This window comes from Clinocottus analis, unplaced genomic scaffold, assembly GCF_023055335.1.
Source record: "Clinocottus analis isolate CAN_PGR_092001 unplaced genomic scaffold, fCliAna1.0.p SCAF_24, whole genome shotgun sequence".
In the NCBI taxonomy this organism is placed as follows: Eukaryota; Metazoa; Chordata; class Actinopteri; order Perciformes; family Cottidae; genus Clinocottus; species Clinocottus analis.
The window spans coordinates 8,065,695-8,086,233 of record NW_027175976.1 but is presented as its reverse complement, the minus strand read 5'-3'; the positions used below and the strand labels follow the sequence as shown (position 1 = coordinate 8,086,233).

At 46.2% G+C, this 20,539-nt stretch overlaps 1 protein-coding gene across 1 annotated transcript; it reads left to right on the top strand.

The window, feature by feature from the left end:
• The first annotated feature begins 10,432 nt into the window (after positions 1-10,432).
• Positions 10,433-20,365, top strand: mrps9 (mitochondrial ribosomal protein S9). The gene is made up of 11 exons (XM_068590189.1): positions 10,433-10,542; positions 10,840-11,022; positions 14,473-14,535; positions 14,798-14,828; positions 14,905-14,984; positions 17,557-17,642; positions 17,738-17,813; positions 17,900-18,068; positions 18,169-18,277; positions 18,925-19,094; positions 20,016-20,365. The coding sequence occupies exons 1-11, from the start codon at positions 10,444-10,446 to the stop codon at positions 20,105-20,107; spliced, it is 1,158 nt and encodes a 385-aa protein (XP_068446290.1). The 5' UTR covers positions 10,433-10,443; the 3' UTR covers positions 20,108-20,365.
• Positions 20,366-20,539: the final 174 nt, after the last annotated feature.

Sequence of the window (20,539 nt, the reverse complement as noted above, 5' to 3'; positions counted from 1 at the left end):
TCCACACGTGTGTGCAACGAGCATTTTGGCTTAGAAGCAGTCACACACACACATTTTCGCACCAGCTTGCACATATTTAGATACAAGAATACAAGAAATATATGAAAACATGTACATGCATTGGCTTATAATCATGGGGAGTCTCGTGCACACACATGCACACACATGCACACACTCCTCAGTGTCATTGCGCAGGATTCTTTGTCCCTGCAAAGATGAATACAGTGCATTCACATTGTGTGCATTTGCAGCGTGTGTATTTTGCTAGAAACACTATATATTCGTACATACGTGCAGGATACACACACACACACACACACACACATAGTGTGTTGTGGTCTCATTTGCACATCAACAGATTCACATTTTGGCACAAAAAAATAAATAAAGACGTCAAATGCAAATCCCATTCATGAGCGGAGCGATACAAGCACATTGAGTTTACGTTTACCTCGGCTCCCTGTAGAGACGTCCCCCAACAAGACAAACCACCGCATGCCTCGCTCCCACAAGCCTGAAATTAATCTCACCATAACCTTCACCAAAACCCAAAGTGTCTCAATTCCATGCTCCATCCATAACTGGAAGCAGGTTTCCCGTCTGGAAAAGTGGCGTATCTGCTCTTTTTTTATGATTATGAATTATCATCAAACCTTATGCTAGCTAAAACAGCTACTTTTGTACCTAAACACAATACACAAAAGGGAAACACAAGTTTAACTCAAAGCTAAAAAACATTTTTAGAAAAGCAAACGTAGAAATATTTGTAAAAATACAAGCACGTTGCAATTTTCGGAGCTCAGACGATGCATTGAAATATTACCTGTTCAAACTGTTCATTTAACCCTAAAACAAAAGCAGGATGCCGCGTTGATGAGTGTGTGTTTGTGGACACATTCAATTTGGACGCAGCTCATGCCTTCACCCTGCAAATGGAAAGGTTGACCTTGTGGGGACCCGGTGTGTTGGTCCCCACAAGGTCATTTATAGAGGTGCATCCGCAAACACACCGGTGTGCGTTTGAACTTGGTGACACACACTGTACACTTGAACATACACTGTGGGATAGACACAAATATATATATATATATATATAAAATGAAAGAAATGAAAATAAGTACACTCTCTCGTGAGCACACACACACACACACACACACACACACACGCACACACACACACACATGCCGATACAGTCCTGACAGACTGATTGTTTGACTGCATGGATGCGTGCATTAAGCTGTTGGTGCAGGAGTCGAGAGCGAGCCGGCAGATAAAGAAATGAATGTAGTGTGTGCTGCAGGACCAGGGAGGAAAGAGAGAGAGAGAGAGAGAGAGAGAGAGAGAGAGAGAGAGAGAGAGAGAGAGAGCACGCTCAGGCCGTCTGATTCTGTATCTCATTAACCAAAGCGAGACGGGGATTGGAAAAGCAGCCACGTTTTTGGCTCAGAGCGGCTCGCAGTGTAACCATTTCTAGGCCGTGGATTTAATAGATTACTAATGATCGGCCGCAGGTATTTCCAAGTTAGACATTAGACGCGGACGCCCAGAACGAGATCATTCGCTAATCCGCGCCATTTTCACCTCTGTGAAAACCTTTTGATCTGCGTATAAGAGCAGGTTTGTTGGCGCATACACGCGGCAGCAGAAGGTTTTCGCGGCCTCGCCGCGTGCCGCTATCTCGCTGCGGCGAGGTGTTGTAAGTACAGCGGGAGAAGGTGCGAGGATAGACGCGGCGCTCGCGATAGCGAGCATAGGCTCCGTATCCAATCTGACCAATCCTCTTAGCAGGAGCGTTGAGCCCAAAGAAGTCTCATGTTCATTAAAGCTATGATGTCGATGCGTCGCGCCGGAGGAGGGGCTGCGGCTTGTTTGCTGCTGTGTTGTTTTTGAAAACTACAACAAATCTTTCCGCAGTGAACTTGAGCGTTAGCGCGCCCGATTTAAACAATTCCACGTGCGGCTCCTTAACGCTCGTCTCCGCGATACCGGCAGGAACGCGGCTTGCATATTAGCAAACACAGAGGTTGCTTGCACTCGAACACCATTGGAACGGCTTCCGCTTGCCGTTTAAAAGCTTTGCTCGCTGAAATAAAAGTAATTAATTGGTGTTATACACCAAGGACATAATTATCTTTTCCAGTAACTGGCACATATTTAATTACCAGTAATTGTTCCCCGAGCCTTGTTCAAAAGTGTTGCGCGCCAGACAGTTCTGATATATTATACACTAATCCTGCACTTGATACTCAGTCAATTAGGAAATGTGTGTCAAAGAGCAATCATGTAAACAGCATTGTAGAACACACACACACACACACATGCAGCCTTGTGAGACACAGCGCTTATATGTGGGCCTTCGCCGGTGTCCACACACACACACACACATCTGTCTCACTGCTCTGCACTTTGTTTCCCTCCTCAGGGTACAAATCCCTACCTATCCCGTTCCTTCCCGAGGTGTTAATGCCTGCCAGATTGGAGGAAAGTAATTTGAGATCATTTCGCAACAAAGGCCGCAGATACTGATTAACACGGGGGGCTACTTTCTCTTGCCGAGTGGCGCGGTCCCATTTAGAGAAAAGCGTCGGGAGCTAAATGTACTCCCCCCCCCTCCCTCCTCCCTCGTGCCTCGGGGGGGCCGTGCGGGGCCAGAGGCTGCAGTTAGAGGCCCTTGAACATGAGAACAGGGTTTAATAAGTAAACAGGAGAGGCAGAGAACAGGGCTTCTGATCAGGGCTTTATTTGCCCGGCCCGAGCCCCCGGTACGCGCTGCTAGCTGATTAGCCCTGCCGATTGTACCTGGTAATTGCAGTGCCTTGACCCCCTCTAGGCAAATATTAGATTTTTAGCGGTTTAACCTTTCCAGTCGTCGGAGCGGGGTAAATTGCCCGACCAGATGTTAAGGAGCCCAGCGGTAGTCTGCAGCTCTTCTGATCAGCAGGCGGGCGGATAGGTGGGGGGATGGGGGGGAGGCGTTGAGGAAAAAACTTGCAGATTGAACCTTTTTCTTTTTAATATTGTCTCAATTTCCTCCGGCCTTTCAAGCTGATTTCTCGCAGCGGTTTCCTTCCCCGAGAAGCGCTCATACTCCGACAATCCTCATCCTGTGATGTCGGGTTACGAGCAAGACGTATTATTTAAAATCAGGCCAGTCACAGTCATTAGTGGTGGATCAATGAAGAGATCAATGGGAGATATTTACAGAGCAACTAGTCCCTCGGCTCAATCACTCCGGCAATTTGTCACCTGGTGAGCTGCGGGTCTTTTTGCAAATGGCACTGGAGAAAATGCAGCGTATTCACCTGCAGGATTGTACTCGCTACCCTTAAAATGCACCGAATGTTTCTGCAGTTTGTCAGCGTGCAAAAAATAGATACAAAAGAAACTTTCACCGACTCATTTCCCCCCATCTTAAATGATTACATTTCAACCAAAGTAGTGTGCAACAGACTGCCAAGATGGCTGCGGTTTGAAGATTCCCCTTTGAAGTGCACGCAGCGGCAAGAGGACAACAAATTGCAGACAAAGCGACGGAGTTGCAGATGTCATCAAACTGCCTTACATTCCGGCACGAGGTCAAACGAGCGGCAATTATACAAAAAATACACAAAAACAAACATTATTTGCCCAAAACCCCTCCCCGCAATACGAGTGATTGAACTCGCCGTCCAGACGCGACGGAAACAATGTGAAAACGTTCTTTCCGACGGCTGGAATTTCCCTTTTTTTTGATCCGACCCGGCATTTCAAAAATTCACACAGATATGTAAATCTCCCTCCACCGCAACCCCAACAGCTGTGCCTGGTTTCCATCGCTCTGTGCAAACCTGTAGGTGTCTGCGCGGCCGACACAGGGATCCGATTGGACCGATAAAACATAAACCTCCATCGCTGCTTAATTTATAATCTTGACATGTGGTTCAACCTCAGAACTTTATTACGGCGAAGGGGAAAAGCGCAGATGTGTGTGTGTGGTTCCCATCGGCGCTTTCCGCGTATTCATGCTTTCCACGCGGGCCTTTAGGGAGCCTCTGCAGACTGACACCATCATGGGAAACACCTTCGGACAGGACGCGACGGGACCAGGATGGCGGAGGGGGGGCAGCGGAAGTTTTTCTTGGGTCGTTCCCTGACGTTTTTTCGAGAGATCTCAGGTTTCTGCCCCCCGACCAGCGCCAGATCCAGATCCTCTTCCTCCCCCCCCCGAAGGGCCGGAGCAGGGCGGGGCCGGCAGCTGGGTCTCCAGGCCCCGGCTCACCCCGCGTGTAATGGTTTCCTTCCTCCCTCCGAGCTTCTCACCTGAAAGAGTCGGATGGACGGAGGGGAGGAAAATAGTCATCTTTTCATCCCGGAGACCCTTCAGCTGGAGAGGAAACCCAACACGGCCTCAGCTCGCTGTCTGAGGGGACGGAGAGGAGAGGGCGTGGGGGGGAGGGGGGGGGGGAAGAGGGGCACCAAAGTGGTTCCATGTGAGAGATGGAAGTGAAGTCTGGGAAAGGTCAGGATCGACACCCTGAACACCCCTCCCCCTCCTCCCCTGCTTATTAAAAAAACACCTTACAGAGTCACCGAAGAGATCCTTCTGATGGGAGGATATAAATATAGATAAACCTGTTAGATGTCCACGACAACTCTTATCTGCCGCTGATCAGACGGCACGATCAAAAGCGCCAGTAGAGATGCATGCTGGGATGCATTACTCAACGGACGCGGGCCCAGAGACAGAATGTCACTCAGAGAGACAGAAAGCAACCAGGAAGAGACTCACAAGGACCACAAAGAAACACAAAACCTCTGCAAAGAGATATCCGAAACAGCTGCAAAGACACACAAAGAGACTAAGCTATGAAAGCATTTACAAAGTGACACCAAACTACCACCGAGAGACACAAACCCACACAGAGGGATGCGTGTAATGACTATAAAGAGACTCCAAACAACAACAAGAGGAAGAACCACGTCGAGATCTGTGTGTGTGTGACTCCTGGGAGAGGTGCAGCATGCCTGTGGTCATCGTCGCATGATGTTTAATTTAAAGCACTTTGAATCACCTTTGTGTTGTCTGCTCTGTGCTTTGTCTTCTTGTGGGTCCTTCTATTGGATTTTATTCTACTCCGGTTTCCCCTTCCTGTTCTACTCTGCTCTACTTTTTGCTTTTCCGTGCTGGTTACACCTTGAAACCCGCCCGAATGTGAATGTTTTCATACCCACAATAAAACGGGGTTTTCTCCTCAACCACAAGGGCTATTGGAATCATTTAAAGTGCTATAATACAGAAACCCTTGGGAGATTTGTTAATATGTGTTTATAGCAGCATATGTGTTACTGGTTAAAGTTGAATGAAGACGGAACAAGGAGAAAATGAAGGAAAAAAAACAACAAAAAAACACTCAGGATTGATATCTCTTTAGAATGACACAGCGGAGAGCTTTAAACGTCTGACATCAGCTCAAAATGTTAAGAGTCTCTGTGTAAAGATTAACTTTGATCAAGGGAAGCAGGACATTGTTAGTTATTTGTTTAGTACAGACAGTTTAGGTGCCACTTCTGCGTCCTGGCCGGTGCATTTTGCTCTCTATATTCTGAATTCTTTTGCGTGGCTGTATTCTTCTAACTCTGTGCTGCTCTTTTGTCATGCTGTTGGAGACGCTACGCTTCAGTCACAGTCTGCTCCGCTGCGTCTGTTTTCCTGTTTTAATGTGAAACTTCTCCTACAGAAGCAGCAGCAGCAGCTCCGGCCCGATCAGGTGGAGCTTTCTCCCCCCGTGGAGCCGCTCCGAGGGAGGAGGCCTAATATCTGCAGACATCTATGGCCGCCGCCCAATCTGTTGCACGCTCCGTTCATTTCACGCGCTGCCAGAAGTGCTTTGTAATTATCCTGATATTGATGAAGGCTGATTCCAGCAGGTAATCGCTGGCAGTTCAGCTGTTTTTACGCATCTCAGCAAAATGTCTCTATCCATTACCGGTGGCAAATTAATTTCACTCAATGGCCATACTTGTTGATAATCTAGCAATTGGTGTGTGTGTGCCTGCATGTGTGTGTGTGTGTGAGTGTGTGTGTGTGTGTGTGTGCGTGTGTGTGCGTGTGTGTGCATACATGTATGTGTGTGTTCATGCATGTTTGTGCGTGCATGCGTGCATGTGTGTGTTTGAGTGCGCGTGTGAGTGAGTGTTTGTGCGTGTGTGTGTGTGTGTGTGTGTGTGTGTGCGTGTGTGTGCATACATGTATGTGTGTGTTCATGCATGTTTGTGCGTGCATGCGTGCGTGTGTGTGTTTGAGTGCGCGTGTGAGTGAGTGTTTGTGCGTGTGTGTGTGTGTGTGTGTGTGTGTGTGTGCGTGTGTGTGCATACATGTATGTGTGTTCATGCATGTTTGTGCATGCATACATGCATGCGTGTGTGTGCATGTGTGAGTGAGTGTTTGTGCGTGTGTGTGTGTGTGTGTGTGAGTGAGTGTGTAATCCCTTACAGAGTTCTGAACCGGAGCATCTAACTTGGTTTACTTCACACACAGACACACACACAGACACACACAGCGGCCCGTAGAGCACACTGATGCATGAGCTGCAGTGTTATCGTGTGTGTGCACACACATAGTTTTATTGGCAGCAATCTATATCACAGTAATTGCACATTAGCACTACACAATAACAATAAAGCGAGTATTATTATAGCGGCAGTTTGCTGGTTATATAATAACAGACATTCCAAGAGAGAATAGGAAATGATACTGGATTTAGAGCTATATGAAATTAAATAGAAACAAATGAATGGAATAGGAATGTACTTGGGAATAGAGAGTACAATGGGGATATGAATGGGAAAAGATCAAGAATAAGGAATGTGAATTGGGATTGGAGCAAGAAAGCAATGGGAATAGAAATGGGAATGATATTGTAAATAGAAATGAGGAAGAAAATGTGAATAAAATGTAAAGGAAATGGAGGTAAAGAGATAATTTTTGGAATATAAATATGACTTTGGAATAGCAGGGGAGGAGTACTTGTTTTGATTTATTGAGATGTATTTTCACACATGTTGCTTCCTGTAAGATCAGTACCATAAAGATGCAGCTAAGACGTGTGATTCCCGGTACAAATGGCCGCTCATACTTAAACCCCGTTCCCACATCTGGCTGTGATGTATTGTGGTGTATTGGAGATCCCTTCCACCACCGCACTAAGGGTAAATAAATACGCCTTAAAAGAGTAAATGAGCTTGAGCAAAGTGGCCCTTTGAGTCCCCATGTTTGTGGAGCAACCATAATGGATTCTTTAGAGCCGTGAACGGTTTATAGGCATGACAGCCATGTTTCGGCACGATGGGCTTATCCCTACGCAAGGCGCTAAGGATATTAGGGAATCAGCGTAAAGCAGCATGGAAATGATGACTGGAGCAAAGCCTCAGCTCGCTGGTATTATAAGCCCTCAATTCTCCAGCACTCCATCCTTGGGAAAAGAGGGGGGAAGAGTGGACTTGGCTCGGCTCCACGGTGTGATACCCTCCATTATTTCTTGCTCCATCTCTGTTTTAGCCACACAATTAAAAAGGATGCTGCGCAATCTGTGGGACGGGGGCACATTTGACGGGAGGTCAATGTCGCCTATCGTGGCGTTTTCTTTTTTTTTTCTCTCCAAGGAGCCCCCATGTTGTCCATATGGAGATCTGTTGGAACAGCTGGACGAGAGCCAGCTCTCTAATGCCTGGCACGGAGCTGCAGCCTCATATGAAGCATTGATGGCACGTGCCAAAGCACGCAAACAGACACCCATAAGGTTCCCTAAATTAAATCCCCTTCACTTTGACGTCACGGCGCTGTTGTCCCCGCGACTTCATCACTTTCACGTGCAACTGTCAATGTGTGCTTCTCATTAACAAAGTGCGTCTTTCTCGTTAGCTCATGACTTGTGGAATGAATGCGTCGCAGTGTTGCAGGGGTTAGCCAGGTCCACAGTGAGCTCACCGAGCGAGCATCTCCACCCACGGTGGCTCGCCTGTCAGGGACGGGCCACAGCAGAGGGATGATTAATGTCCCACCTCTCACCCCCCACTGTAAATTAGAGAGCGTGGGTCGAGACTATTTTTCTTAGCGAGCAGCACGCTCGTGGCTAAAAAACGGGGCAAACACTGTTTATCATCTGCCCGACGACAGCCCTCCTCGGGGCAAATTAACCACGCGGCCGTATCGACTGGCACGGGCCGGGAGTCAGTGCCCCTTCACTTTGATTAATCTCCCCGTGTTCCTGTTCCAACTCTATCAAAGTAATCTAAGTGAAGACACACAGCATTGATCTGTAAACACAGCATAGTACTGTGCCGAGAAACACACACACACACACACACACACACACACACACACACACACTAAGAGGGGAAAACAGCCACAACAACTGGAGCTTCTCCTCAAGTTATGATTAAATGAAGGTTATTTACATGCTTTAGAATTATAATATATAATATTCGTGATTGTAAAGGACAAAGTGACATTAAAAAATGACCAGATTTGGAAATGCATCGTTAGTTTGTGACCTCACAACCGACACGTTTTCATGTCAGCTATTACAGTGTTTTAGTTTAGTAGAGAAATACAGAGACACATATGGTGTAAAAAAAAAAAAAGGTCATATAGATCCTCATAAGCGAGTGTTTTAATTCTGTTGAAGAAAAAACATAGTTTTTTAATGCACTCGTCAATTTAGAGATTTAGGGCTATTTCGCTTCCATAATGTGGAAAGACAACATTTAAAATACATATTCAAGGCGATACAAATAAACACACAGAACAACATTTCAAGTTTCTTTATGATTACTTCTGATCAACTCATTTTAGAGGATGAAAATCAAACATGAACATCAGACTTACATATTTCCCCACTTCTTCTACGCGTCACTGACCCGGGCGTGAAGAGAAAGCACAACGACATGGAGGCAAACAGGAAAACACTTGACCTTCTGCTTCAACATCAACAAAGGAAATATAGGAAACCGGGATCGTACAGGAGATGTGTCGCATGAACATCCCTCAAACACGGAGGAACGAGGAGAAGTTTGCCGTATGCGGCAGCTTGAGCTCATTTATCCAAGAAATCCACACGAAATGTTGTGCTAATCCATCTCTACACTGCCCGGCACCGACCGCACCGCATATGCAAAACAATCTGTTTTATGTGTAGCCTTGCCAACGTGTTTGGCAGACGGTGACTGAGCATTTTTCATTGTGTTATTTCTGATAACTCATGTGAATCGGCTGCTTTAAATCCTGTGGCGTGACACTTGCAGTACCCCGGCTATATTGTCAGTGATTCTTACATGGAAGACAGATGGTACTCACATGCACTTCGCATTAAACCGGACAGGGCAGAGCCTCACAAGTGCAACATTATTGGGTCTCTGAGGTCAAAGCGCTTTGTTTGTTGTCGAGACTCGCTCGTGTGCACACAAACTGGCACATGGCATAGTGATTTAGTGGTGCAAGTCAACATATTTTAGTTTAATTCTACTTTTTCCTGCAAATTTCTGATGGTAAAGAAGTGAAAGTGACACGTGAACTTAGTTTTTATTTGTTTTTTAAACCTGTACACAAACATGTTTTTAGTAGTTTAAGAAATAGGCAATGCCTGTTGTGAATTTATAACCTCAAAACAAAAAGGACATGAGGAATAGTTTTAGTGTCCCGGATCACTGCAGATTCAGCTTTTAGCTGCACCATGTGGTCAGCATGGTTTGAATTTCCATGATCTTGCTGAAGAACACACGGTTTGAATGAGTTTGACGTTGTGATGTGATGTGGACTGATAAAAAAAAGTGGTGTAATTGAAGCAACAAATACATCACAATACGCAATTGTTTTAAAATGCTCAGTCCTTCAGATATTTTTACTTGGCTCATTTGTCACTTCAGGCAGATTAGGCAACTGTGTGGTCCGCTGTAATGTGGCTTTGATTATCCAGATCATTCTATTCATCATCTGTGTGCTGGTTCTGTTCATGTATTTTTCCAAAGATGTTTTATACTCTTCAATTTCCCTTGAATGCATGTCTACATTTCCTTTTCATGGCTGGTGTTTTGTTAGTTATAAAAACTGTCGGGATCATTTAAAACGTGATGCCATATACAGAAGTGATGTACAGTGGTGGACATACATCCTCATTCACAGAAGCCAAAAGCTTATGTTGGCTTTGTTTTAAAATAAAAGTTAATGTAATGAATAACAGTTTTCGTGGAGAAACTACATTGGTTGTTTGTCGATATAGCTATATTTCTCATTATTTGTTTTAATTTCTGCTCTTTAAAAACAGAAGTAATAGGAAACGAGGTTTATAAAAGCGATTGTTTGGCAGTTTCTGGCTATATTTTCTGAATATTTGTACTTTATAATTCAAGGCACTTGTTGATGACGTACAACAACTTCCGCCTCCGACGTCATCGCTGTCAGACAACATGGCAGCGTCCTGTGTGCGCACCGTGGGATCGATTTTCGGAAAATGTGGGAATTGCAGCGCGAGTTTAAACACAGTTACGTCGCAGTTGAGTCGACAGGTAAAGTAACATTTTATCTTTTGTTAAGGTATAACGCTGTGTTGATAAAATAAACGGAAACTCGTAAAAATAGACCCGTATGGACACACACTGACGTCCTTGAGTTGGTGCCCTGATCGCCGCCAGGTTAGCTTGACGGATATCGGAAATTACAGTCAACCGACACGGCCTTTAGTTTTATCATGATGTAATAAACTTTGCAATGGCTCAATTTAAATAATTAAACCCTTAACTTGAGTTCGGCTGGTTTCTGCTGCACTTATATCTCATAACAACGACCTTTTTCCTCATTCTCAGGTGCTGAGCAGGCAGATATGTGTGAGCTCGGCCCTGCGCAGGAAGAACCTGGCGGCTGCAGGGCCGGAGAAGTTCACGGTGGAATACATCCAGAAGCAGGTGGAGGAGTTTAACATTGGGAAACGACACCTGGCCAACATGATGGGAGAGGACCCCGAGAACTTCACCCAGGAGGACATAGATGTGAGTACTATCTCTGTGAGAGGGGTCCCCATTGTTTGTCCTCACATTGAGGGAGAAGTGAGTCAGAATTAAGCACTTCTTGTATTTTAGGTCTTAAAATCAACAGAAGAATCTGTTTCTGAGACGCATGTATTGTGATTTAGGTTAATAATGCATCTGACTGTAATTACATGTGTGTCTTCCATTACATAAATGTTTGTGTATTCTGTATCTTATTGAGGCAATCCGTCTTTTTTTTTGTTGCCCCAAATCCGTTTCACACCGCAGCTGAAAGATGAGACTAAAATATAAAAATATATTGATTTGTTTATCTTCTTCCTATTGGTCTAATATTATTGTTTTGTCTTTGCTTGTAAAATATGCCGCTCCTCTGGCAGCGTACTTGCTGCTTATCGTAATAATATGTGACAGTAGTAATAGCAGAAATTATAACATGATGTATACAAACACTTTAACTGATAAGTATCGCTAGTTAAAAGATGAGGCTGGTGATGTTCTTTGCTTTATTGTCAACAACTCCCATCAAAAGACCAAAACTAACACAACTATTGTATATAATATACCACACATGCATACTAATGAGCCCTTTGCAGTGGGTGACATGTTCCTTTTATGAGCACCATGAACACACACTGTAGTTTATTTTGACTCGGTCTCCCAGGTATCAAGGAAATAAATAGGCGCTACTTCCTCTTATTTGTGTAACATTTGCTAAAAACTACAATGACCAGCTGATTAAGGACATATGTATGCCCTTTTTAAAAAGTGAAACGCATATTTTACTGCTACTGTAGGAACCAGTTGGCTGGCAGACAGGGGAGCATAGTTTGAAGGCACTAAGACGTAAACTAACACATTCATTCATGATTATTATTATTTGTTTCGTGAGATTTGTCGACAATAAGAAATATTTGTTTTTTATGGTCACACATGAGCAAGATTTGTAGCTCATATGTGAGCTACAAAGTCAGATAGAAGCCATCTGTTTGTTTATTTATTTATTTTTAACATTACATACATACACTGTATTGGTGAGTATGTATACATGGATCAAAAGACAAAGTATTTACATTTTTTTGTGTTTGTGTATTAATGATGATGATAATAATGATAGCCATATAGAAGCCATCTGTTGTATAATTGTATTGCCTTATTGTAGGTGGGGGCCACCTCTGGCTAATCCGCTGCATCGAGGATATTAGCGACGCCTTCACACACACATGCTAGTTCCAGATTTTGGCAACAAACCAGCCCCCACTGCTCCAACCATTTAGCTTGATTTCCCACTTCCCGTCCCCCAGTGTCCCCAGTGTCCCCCTCACCCCTAATGAAGAGAGCTGTCGGTGTCGGGCTGTGAAAGCCGAAGCGACGGCGAGCAGCCCAAACTGGGATGTGTGGAGGGAAAGGGGCACATTGGGGAGGACTGGGGGGATCTGATGAGTCCCTCCGCCCCCCCTTTAGAGTCTAGACCCCTCAGGTGTGACGTGATGAAGACACGGGGAGAAATGTGAACACCCACGTTGTCTTTGTGTGGTTTTGTTTAATGTCGCTGTACATTAGAGATCTAACGAGACATTTCAAGAGGACATTTTCCCTTTTTCCTCCTGACGTTTCGTCAAGTAAATGATTCAATAATTAATTAATGCAAACAGTAGTCGACAGATAAGTCGGCAGTGACTAATCTCTAGTTATGAATTACCAGCTAAAGATTGACATTGTGAATTAGTCATGTGATTACTATTTAGATTTATTAATGAATCGTTCTGTCGATTTAAAACGTTAGAAAAATTGTCCGTAGTGGATTTTTTTTCTCTGAAGCCCAGTTGTTTCGGCCCATAACCCCCAAACAAAAACATCTTGATTTCTTACATTCTAGATAATAAAACAAATCAATCAATCTGATTCAACTAAACAATGAATTAACAAAACGTTTCAGCACGATCGAGAAATGAATGGTTGTGGTTTTGTTGACTATTTGGAACTTTTTATTTTCTATATGCACTACTGTTCAAAAGTCTGGGGTCACTTAGAAATGACCTTATTTTTTCAAAGAAAAGCACTGTTTTTTTCGATGAAGATAACATTAAATAAATCAGAAATGCACACTCTACATTGTTAATGTGGTAAGGTGGAATTGTCTGATTTTTAATGAAATATCTACACAAGTGTATAGAGGCCCATTTCCAGCAGCATCACTCCAGTGTTCTGATGCTACGTTGTGTTCGCTCATCGCCTTAGAAGACTAATGGAGGAGTAGAAATAAAACTACAAAAAAAAGCTATAAAACTGTTCTTCCTTTTAGCTGGTTGAGTATCTGGAGCTTCACATTTGTGGGTTCCATTAAACTCTTAAAATGGCCAGAAAAAGAGAAGTTGTTGTTGTTTTTAGACGTGCAGGCAGCTCCATGCGAGAATTGGCGAAGAAAAACTGAAAATGTGTCTGGGTGACCCCAAACTTTTGAACGGCAGTGTACATATATTCACTTTGTTTTGTTATGAGAGCTTTGATTTGGTCACCTGGCTTGTTAAACGTTATAACATGATAGATCTCACCATGTCGTTCACATTTCTCACACCTCCTCCTCCTCTTCCGGTCGGACTCTTTCCTCCTCTGTCACTCGGCTGTCGCCCCTCAGGGATCTGCGGCACATAGTGCCGAGGCTCAGGGGACACACAGGTGTGTCTTCATCTGTTCCCTGCTTCTCTCTGCCCGTCGATCCCTTTTTTCCCTCTTCTCTTTTTACCCTTTTACCTTCTCTGCCTTTCTACACACACACACACACACGTCTCTCCACCGGGCCCTTTCTTCCTGCTTTCCGTCGCTTTGACAACCTTAAAGGCAGCAACCTGTTCCCTTCCTCGCTGCACCTGCTGCCTCGCTAATTGAACCGACAGAGAGGAAGGCAGAGGAGGAAGAGGAGCGGAGAGACGGAGGAGGAAGGGAAGAGATGAACAGACTGTCTTGATGAGTGTGGCGGGGCCAACACACTCTCTGTCTCTCTTCGCTCACACACACACATTTACAGTGCCATCTGTAGCCCTGCTAATAACACACACACACACACACACACACACACACACACACACAGAGGATGAACTTGGAGTGAACTGTTGGATGTCCACAGTGTCCTCTGCTCACTGTCAACTCGGCCAGAAACTTGTGCCTTTTTCTGCTCGTTTTCCCCTCCAACTCTCCAGTAACACACACTCGCACACACACACACACGCTCTCTCGCTCGCCTTTTCTTGAACCCGGCAGCAGCTTGAGCCTCGTGTCGTTCTCGCTGCCGTCCGTCCGTCGGCGTGACCTCGGTCGATGGCGGCGCCTGCCCTCGACGCGTCTCTCAAACTGCCGTTTCTCTCTCTCTCTCTCTCTCTCTCTCTCTCTCTCTCTCTCTCTCTCTCTCTCCGTGACTTCCTCGCTTAACTTTTTCTTTCCTCCCGCCAACAGAGGAGCGTCGCGTACCTCTTCCCCTCCAGCCTGTTTGAGAAGAAAGCCCGGCCCCTCATGAAGGTACTGCACTCTCCTCTCATCGCGTGAGGCCGTAAATTCCTGCAATTCTTCTCGAGTTAATGTAACGATGGCTGCTGGTTCAACTTAAGCCGATATCTATAAGTCTTTTACTTCTACAGGGACTCAAACTCCATAAAGAACATAAATACTGGGTGCTAAATAGATCACACACTGCATAGATATCGGGAATATATATTTATATGATGTATTTTTCTGTTTGTTTTCTTTTGAGCTCACACTAAATCTCTGCTTTAATTTCCAGCACCCAGAGGAAATATTTCCCCGTCAGAGAGGTATGTAATGCTCTGATTATAAACCATGCAGCGTTTTGGGCTCGGTGTGAACCCATTGCCCGTCCTGTCTTTGAAGCGGTCCAGTGGGGTGCGGACAGGCGGCCGTTCCACTTCCTGTTCTACACCGGCAAGCAGTCCTACTACTCCATGATGCATGTGAGTACCGCCGGCAGCAGCCGGAGCACAAAAGCCCCCGCTGTCGGGTCTTGTAATGCGAGGTGGAGGTAAAGCTTCATCCGGCTCCAGTCCCCCCCCCCCCCCCCCCTCCCCGCCCCCCCTCCCCGCCTCCTGCACCCTCGGGTCATATCCCATTCAGACGGAGCGAGTCGGGAGAAGGCCGCGCTGTCCCTGAGGACCGGCGACGTCAGATCCTCTTTTCCACACAGAGCGCTCCGGCTGAATAGAGCCGGGGTGAACGAGAGGTGGGGGATTAGAAGAAGGTGAGGCGTTGACAGGAATACCTGCCGCTACCTGAGCTCCAGAGGTGTTATAATGCCACAGGACATGCTTCATGTCCAAAGGCACGGGAAGAAAAACAAATTGAGAGGAGGAAATGCGTAAGAAAGAAAATAAGAGAATGAATAATGTAATTTCAAAAAGGATGAAACAATACAAATATTATGATAATTATAATAGTAATACTACTCTTCCTTGAATAACTTGATTAAGAGATTATCGTTTTTGGATTTTGTAGATTTTGGATTTAGCCCTTTTTTAATATCCAAAAGAACCAGCAGGGGGCACCAAACACCCGGCACTGGGCGTCTCAGCGTGACGAGAACATTAAAGGACGTTTAAGTTTGTAATTTGAATGTAGACGTGGTGGAAATGAAACAATGTGTGCTGGGTTTTTGTGGGTTTTTGTGTCCGGGATCAGGATTGTGTTTGAGGTGTGGCGCGTCAGGCTTGTCAGGCTTTTGTCCCGCCACGGGGAAAGGACTCCTCCATGGGGATTTTGGCGGGGGAGAAGGGGGAGCCGCCTTTTCTCACATCTCAGCAGACCTCTTCTTCCTCCACCTTGTTGTTGTTGTTGTTGTTGTCGTCGTCGTCGTTCACTCAGCTGTTCCTTCCTGTCTGACCTTGTTCAAAGACGTTTCACAGAGGAGAGGCCTGTTTCTGTATCTGAGACACAGAGCGGGGTGTGATCTCTGAATATCGGCCCGAGCGCTCACTTCTTAGACACACACACACACACACACACACACACACACACCACATTGTGCCCTGCAGCCGTAATCTGCACCCCCTGCTGTTGGATTAAATAGGTATGACACACGTGTCTGAGAGCTCAATCTTGCAGGTTTGCATGATTGCAGGCTGCAAACACTCCCTTTCACACTCTACCTTTTCCACTTCCTCCCCCTCCCTACCTCTCCGCGCGCGCACACACACACACACACACACACACACACACACACACACACACACACACACACACACACACACACACACACACACACACACACACTGCAGTAGTGTTTCCAGGAGGGGGCAGTGGCGTGCCGGCTGTTGTCGGGCTCAGCCAGCGTGGCACATTATCCCGCTCGCCGCTTCGCTGAGCCCTTTATGGCCCCGCCTCTGGGGAACCTGGGAACGCACCTCTTCCCCTGGAACCCCCCTCCCCCGCCCACCTCCACATCCCCCGACATCCATGAGTAGAGGCGCTACCGGAGAGCTTCTTCGTCTTGCCGCTAATATAAAGACGTCCTGGATAAGAAAGAGAGGAGCTCCGGCTCTCCGTCTCCATCTCAGCCTCGCCTTAAACGTATCCAGGCACCGGCCCTCTCCGCTTTCATCCAGCCAATCCACGCACGTTATTCCTCCTCGCCGCTGTTGTTCCCAGTGTTTGCAGACGTGTAACGCACGGCCCTCGTATCCAAACCCCCTCCTGCCGCCTCTTTTTTCAGGATTTTCTATTACGCTTTTTTTTTTTGCACAGTAGATTGGTTTTTGCTTGATGTTTTTTTGGTGTCCCCTCCTCCTCGTCCCTGATTCTCCTCCCGTACCCCTCTGTCGCCGGTCGGAGTGGCAGCGGATTAGGCGCACTCTATCAAGAAGGAATTAAGCAAACATCTGATGAATAATTGACGGGGAAATGAGTTCTCACCCTGGGCTCCGGGCGGCTGAGGTGGGGGTGCACCGCCTCGGGGACGTGACCGGCATGCCCGCCCTCCCTCTGTCCATCTGTCTGTCCATCGCCGTGACGCACCCTCCCCTCCCCTCCCCGGGCGATTCCCATTGAGAGAATGATCTGATGACGAGCGAGCCCCGAAACCGCCCTGTCATTTATTTAGTTTTCAGTTTTAGAAGCAGAAATTGAAATAAATGTGAATAAAATGTATTTTTCCATCATTTCGAGACAAAGTTCCTCAACTTAAATACCAGAATCTCAAAGGAATTTGTCCTGAAACTAAACTTTAATAACTTTTACACCACTAAAGAGCCGTATCCCAGTAGATCAGCCCGGACAAACCACTGTGTATACGTGTCAATGTTAAGGCATTAAATATTGTCTGGAAGGTCTTAAATGTGACGCATGAAGCGTTTCCACCCCAAGCTAGCTCGCCCTGCATGGCTGGTTTGAGGGAAAAGAAAGTTCTCCTGGTGTGTGAGCTCTAAATCAAGTTTCCTACCACTCGCCATTGACGTGGGGATGCACCGTTTGGGGATGTTGTGTGTGTGTGTGTGTGTGTAGGAATGTGTCACCCTGACTGTGAACATTTTACAGGAACTGTACGGCAAAACCCTGAAGATAGAGAAGCACCAAGACCGCCTCAGAGCCAAGGGCCTCTTCTCCAAGGACACCAAGCTGATGTACGTGGAGGAACACTTCACGTCCTGGAGCATGGCGTGAGTATCCTCTCCTGAAGAGATCCCTCTCACCGTGTGTCTGTCTCCATCTCCGCCAGCTCTCTGGGCACCAGCAGGTGGCTCACGAAGGAGGAACTGGAAGCGCTGCTGGTTGAGGACATCAGCACTCATGACGTAGGAAGTCCTCCTCATTTCCTCGCCCGTCTCATCTTCTCTTCATCTTGCACCGCTTCACACTTTTCCCTCTGCGTCCCCTTCAGTACACTCGCTTCATCCAGCTGATGGAGCACCTGGTGTCCATGCCCCACTCCGACACCGAGGAGGACTTTGTCCTGCGGTACCGCCGGCAGCTGGAGGCCCTGTCCGCCAAGCAAGCGGTGCCAACGCTGGAGCGAGATGAAAGGGGCGTGGCCTTCAGCAAGGCGGACGGTAGAGACACGCACGCACCGAGCAGGAAGCTTTGAGTCTGTCGATTCGCCCCCTCCCCCGCCTCCCGCTGCCGGAGACAAATGTTTTTCTCCCTCCTCAGGTCGGAGGAAGACGTCGACCTCCTCCGTGGTTCTTCGAGACTGCGGCTCGGGCCGCATCGCCATCAACGGCACCGACTACCTGCACTACTTCCCCGTGCTGCAGGACAGGTAGGAGCGTTTTCCACTGTGAGCAAATAAAGCAGGTCTGCAGAATCCTTAAAATGCACGACATGACGTTCTCCCCTTCCCCCCCCAAAAAGAAAATTAAAAAGCAGCTTTTTCACTCTTCGCGGCGTCGCCTCGTTTTTTTTATTTATTATTTTATTTATCTCCTTCTAGTAAGTTAATTACACAGCTGAGTGATCGTGTGTGTGTGTGTGTGTGTGTGTGTGCGGATGTCCAGAGCTGGTGTCGTCACGCAGTGTGAGGACGAGCTGTAATTGGAGCAGAGAGGTGACAATTGACTTTGTCAGCAGCCGTGAGCCATTCAGCCTGAGACGCCATCCAGAACACACACACACACACACACACACACACACACACACACACACACACACACGACCTTATCCTTTTCCTGCTGAGTCAGAAGCTACTCTGTAATATGTGGCGGTGAGATTGTAAAAGAAAGCTTTTCACAGTGCTGGGATCCTCTCTGCTTGTCTAAAAACTCACCCAACCAGACATTAAATTAGCTAAGCCTCCGCCGTTGATACCGCTATCTGTTAAATAGCAACTCGCTTCCCGCTCTGCTCATTCTCTCCATCCTCTTTTCTCTTTTCCTCCATTACTATCTCCCGGTCATTTCCCCCCCGCAGAGAGCAGCTGATGTTCCCGCTCCAGTTCACGGGCATGCTGGGCCGCTTCGACCTGGAGTGCAGCGTGAGCGGCGGCGGGCGGGCCGGCCAGGCGGGGGCGCTGCGGCTCGCCGTGTCGCGCGCTCTGCTCGGCTTCCTGTCCAAGGGGGAGGTGGAGACCATGAGGCAAGGTGGGTCTGTCGCTGTAGGATGTTCATATGTTCGCATCCCCTTTCTCACGTGACCTTTGAGTCTTTCTGTTTCAGGATTGTTTTGGTATGAGGATGATTTTTGACTAATTATTTTCCTGATTAGTTTTTCCCAACAGAAATAGCTCATTAATGCAGCCAACCAATCAGATGTCGGTAAACACTAAAACTATTTTAAATCAATCACTGAATGGGACGCAACAGAGCTGAAAACTAACGCTTTATAATAACTACACACTATTTAGCATTAATAAAGCGTCAGGAAACACTTAATTACTCATATTATAAAGCATTGTTCAAACATAAACACTCATTAGTTTGGGAATAAGTGCATTTCTAAATCATTTTATGTATACATAAATGACATTTAAAACATTTTTTTATCATTTACTAACAATTAATAGATGATCTTATTAATCATCTATGAGTCCTTAATAATTCATTTACAGGAATCAATTTATAAAATATGAAAACCAAAGCTTATTAATCAAGAATTAAACATTTAGAACTGTTTATGAATGAGCTACTAATGTGAATTCATGTTGGAATAATGCTTTATAAATGATGAAGTGTTTCCTCACGCTTCACTAATGCTAAATAGTGTGTGGTTATTATAAAGTGCTACCCTAACATTTTTAAAATGGGCAGTGGAGTATTTGTAGGTATTAGTGTGGCGAAAAAACATGCAAAATGACTGAACGTGAACTTTTTGTGACGGCCTGAGACGGGAGGTCCATCCCAGCGACAGACGGAGGATCAGCTGAACACAACATAAAATGATTCAAACTAATTCATCCAAAAAGCAACCCAGCGGTGCGTCGCGTCGGGCGCCCGGTCGGCGTCCTGACGTTCCAGCTCTCTCTCACGTTCTCGTTTGTCTCCCGTTTCTGAATCGACCTCCAGCTGGTCTGCTGACCCCCGACCCCCGAGTGAGGGAGAGGAAGAAGCCGGGCCAGGAGGGGGCGCGCAAGAAGTTCACCTGGAAGAAACGCTGAGGAAGAGGACGAGGAAGAGCAGTCGCCTCCCCTGAACTCTGATATGAAAGTCAGGCTGACTTCCAGCGTTAACGTTTCCCAGAAGCCCCGGCGACTCCTGTTTATATTTAAGCTCTTGGAAGAATCAAAGAGAGGACCGGCCGCCATTTCTCCCACACGCTGCAGTGCACCTCTTCAGCCACCAGATGGGAGTGTGTGTGTGTGTGTGTGTGTGTGTGTGTTTGTCCAATATATTAAACAAATGTTTTTCATATAGAAGTACATGTTTTATTGCTCTCAGTATTCATCTAGTTTAGCTTGTGATTACAAATGTTTTCTACATGTTTTCCTGTCAGCATTTATCTTTAGACTTGAATATATGTGCATATGTTTGGATAAATCATTTCAATTAATATTTACTACAACTGATCAATTAGATGTCTAATCTATTAA

What these genes read in the sequence shown, in the direction of transcription:
- mrps9 (XM_068590189.1), top strand. Translation starts at nt 10,444, where the DNA reads ATGGCAGCGTCCTGTGTGCGCACCGTGGGATCGATTTTCGGAAAATGT. An exon ending in AAGCCCGGCCCCTCATGAAG is followed by an intron (nt 14,536 to 14,797) that starts GTACTGCACTCT and finishes TTTAATTTCCAG; the next exon opens with CACCCAGAGGAAATATTTCC. An exon ending in TCCAAGGACACCAAGCTGAT is followed by an intron (nt 17,643 to 17,737) that starts GTACGTGGAGGA and finishes CATCTCCGCCAG; the next exon opens with CTCTCTGGGCACCAGCAGGT.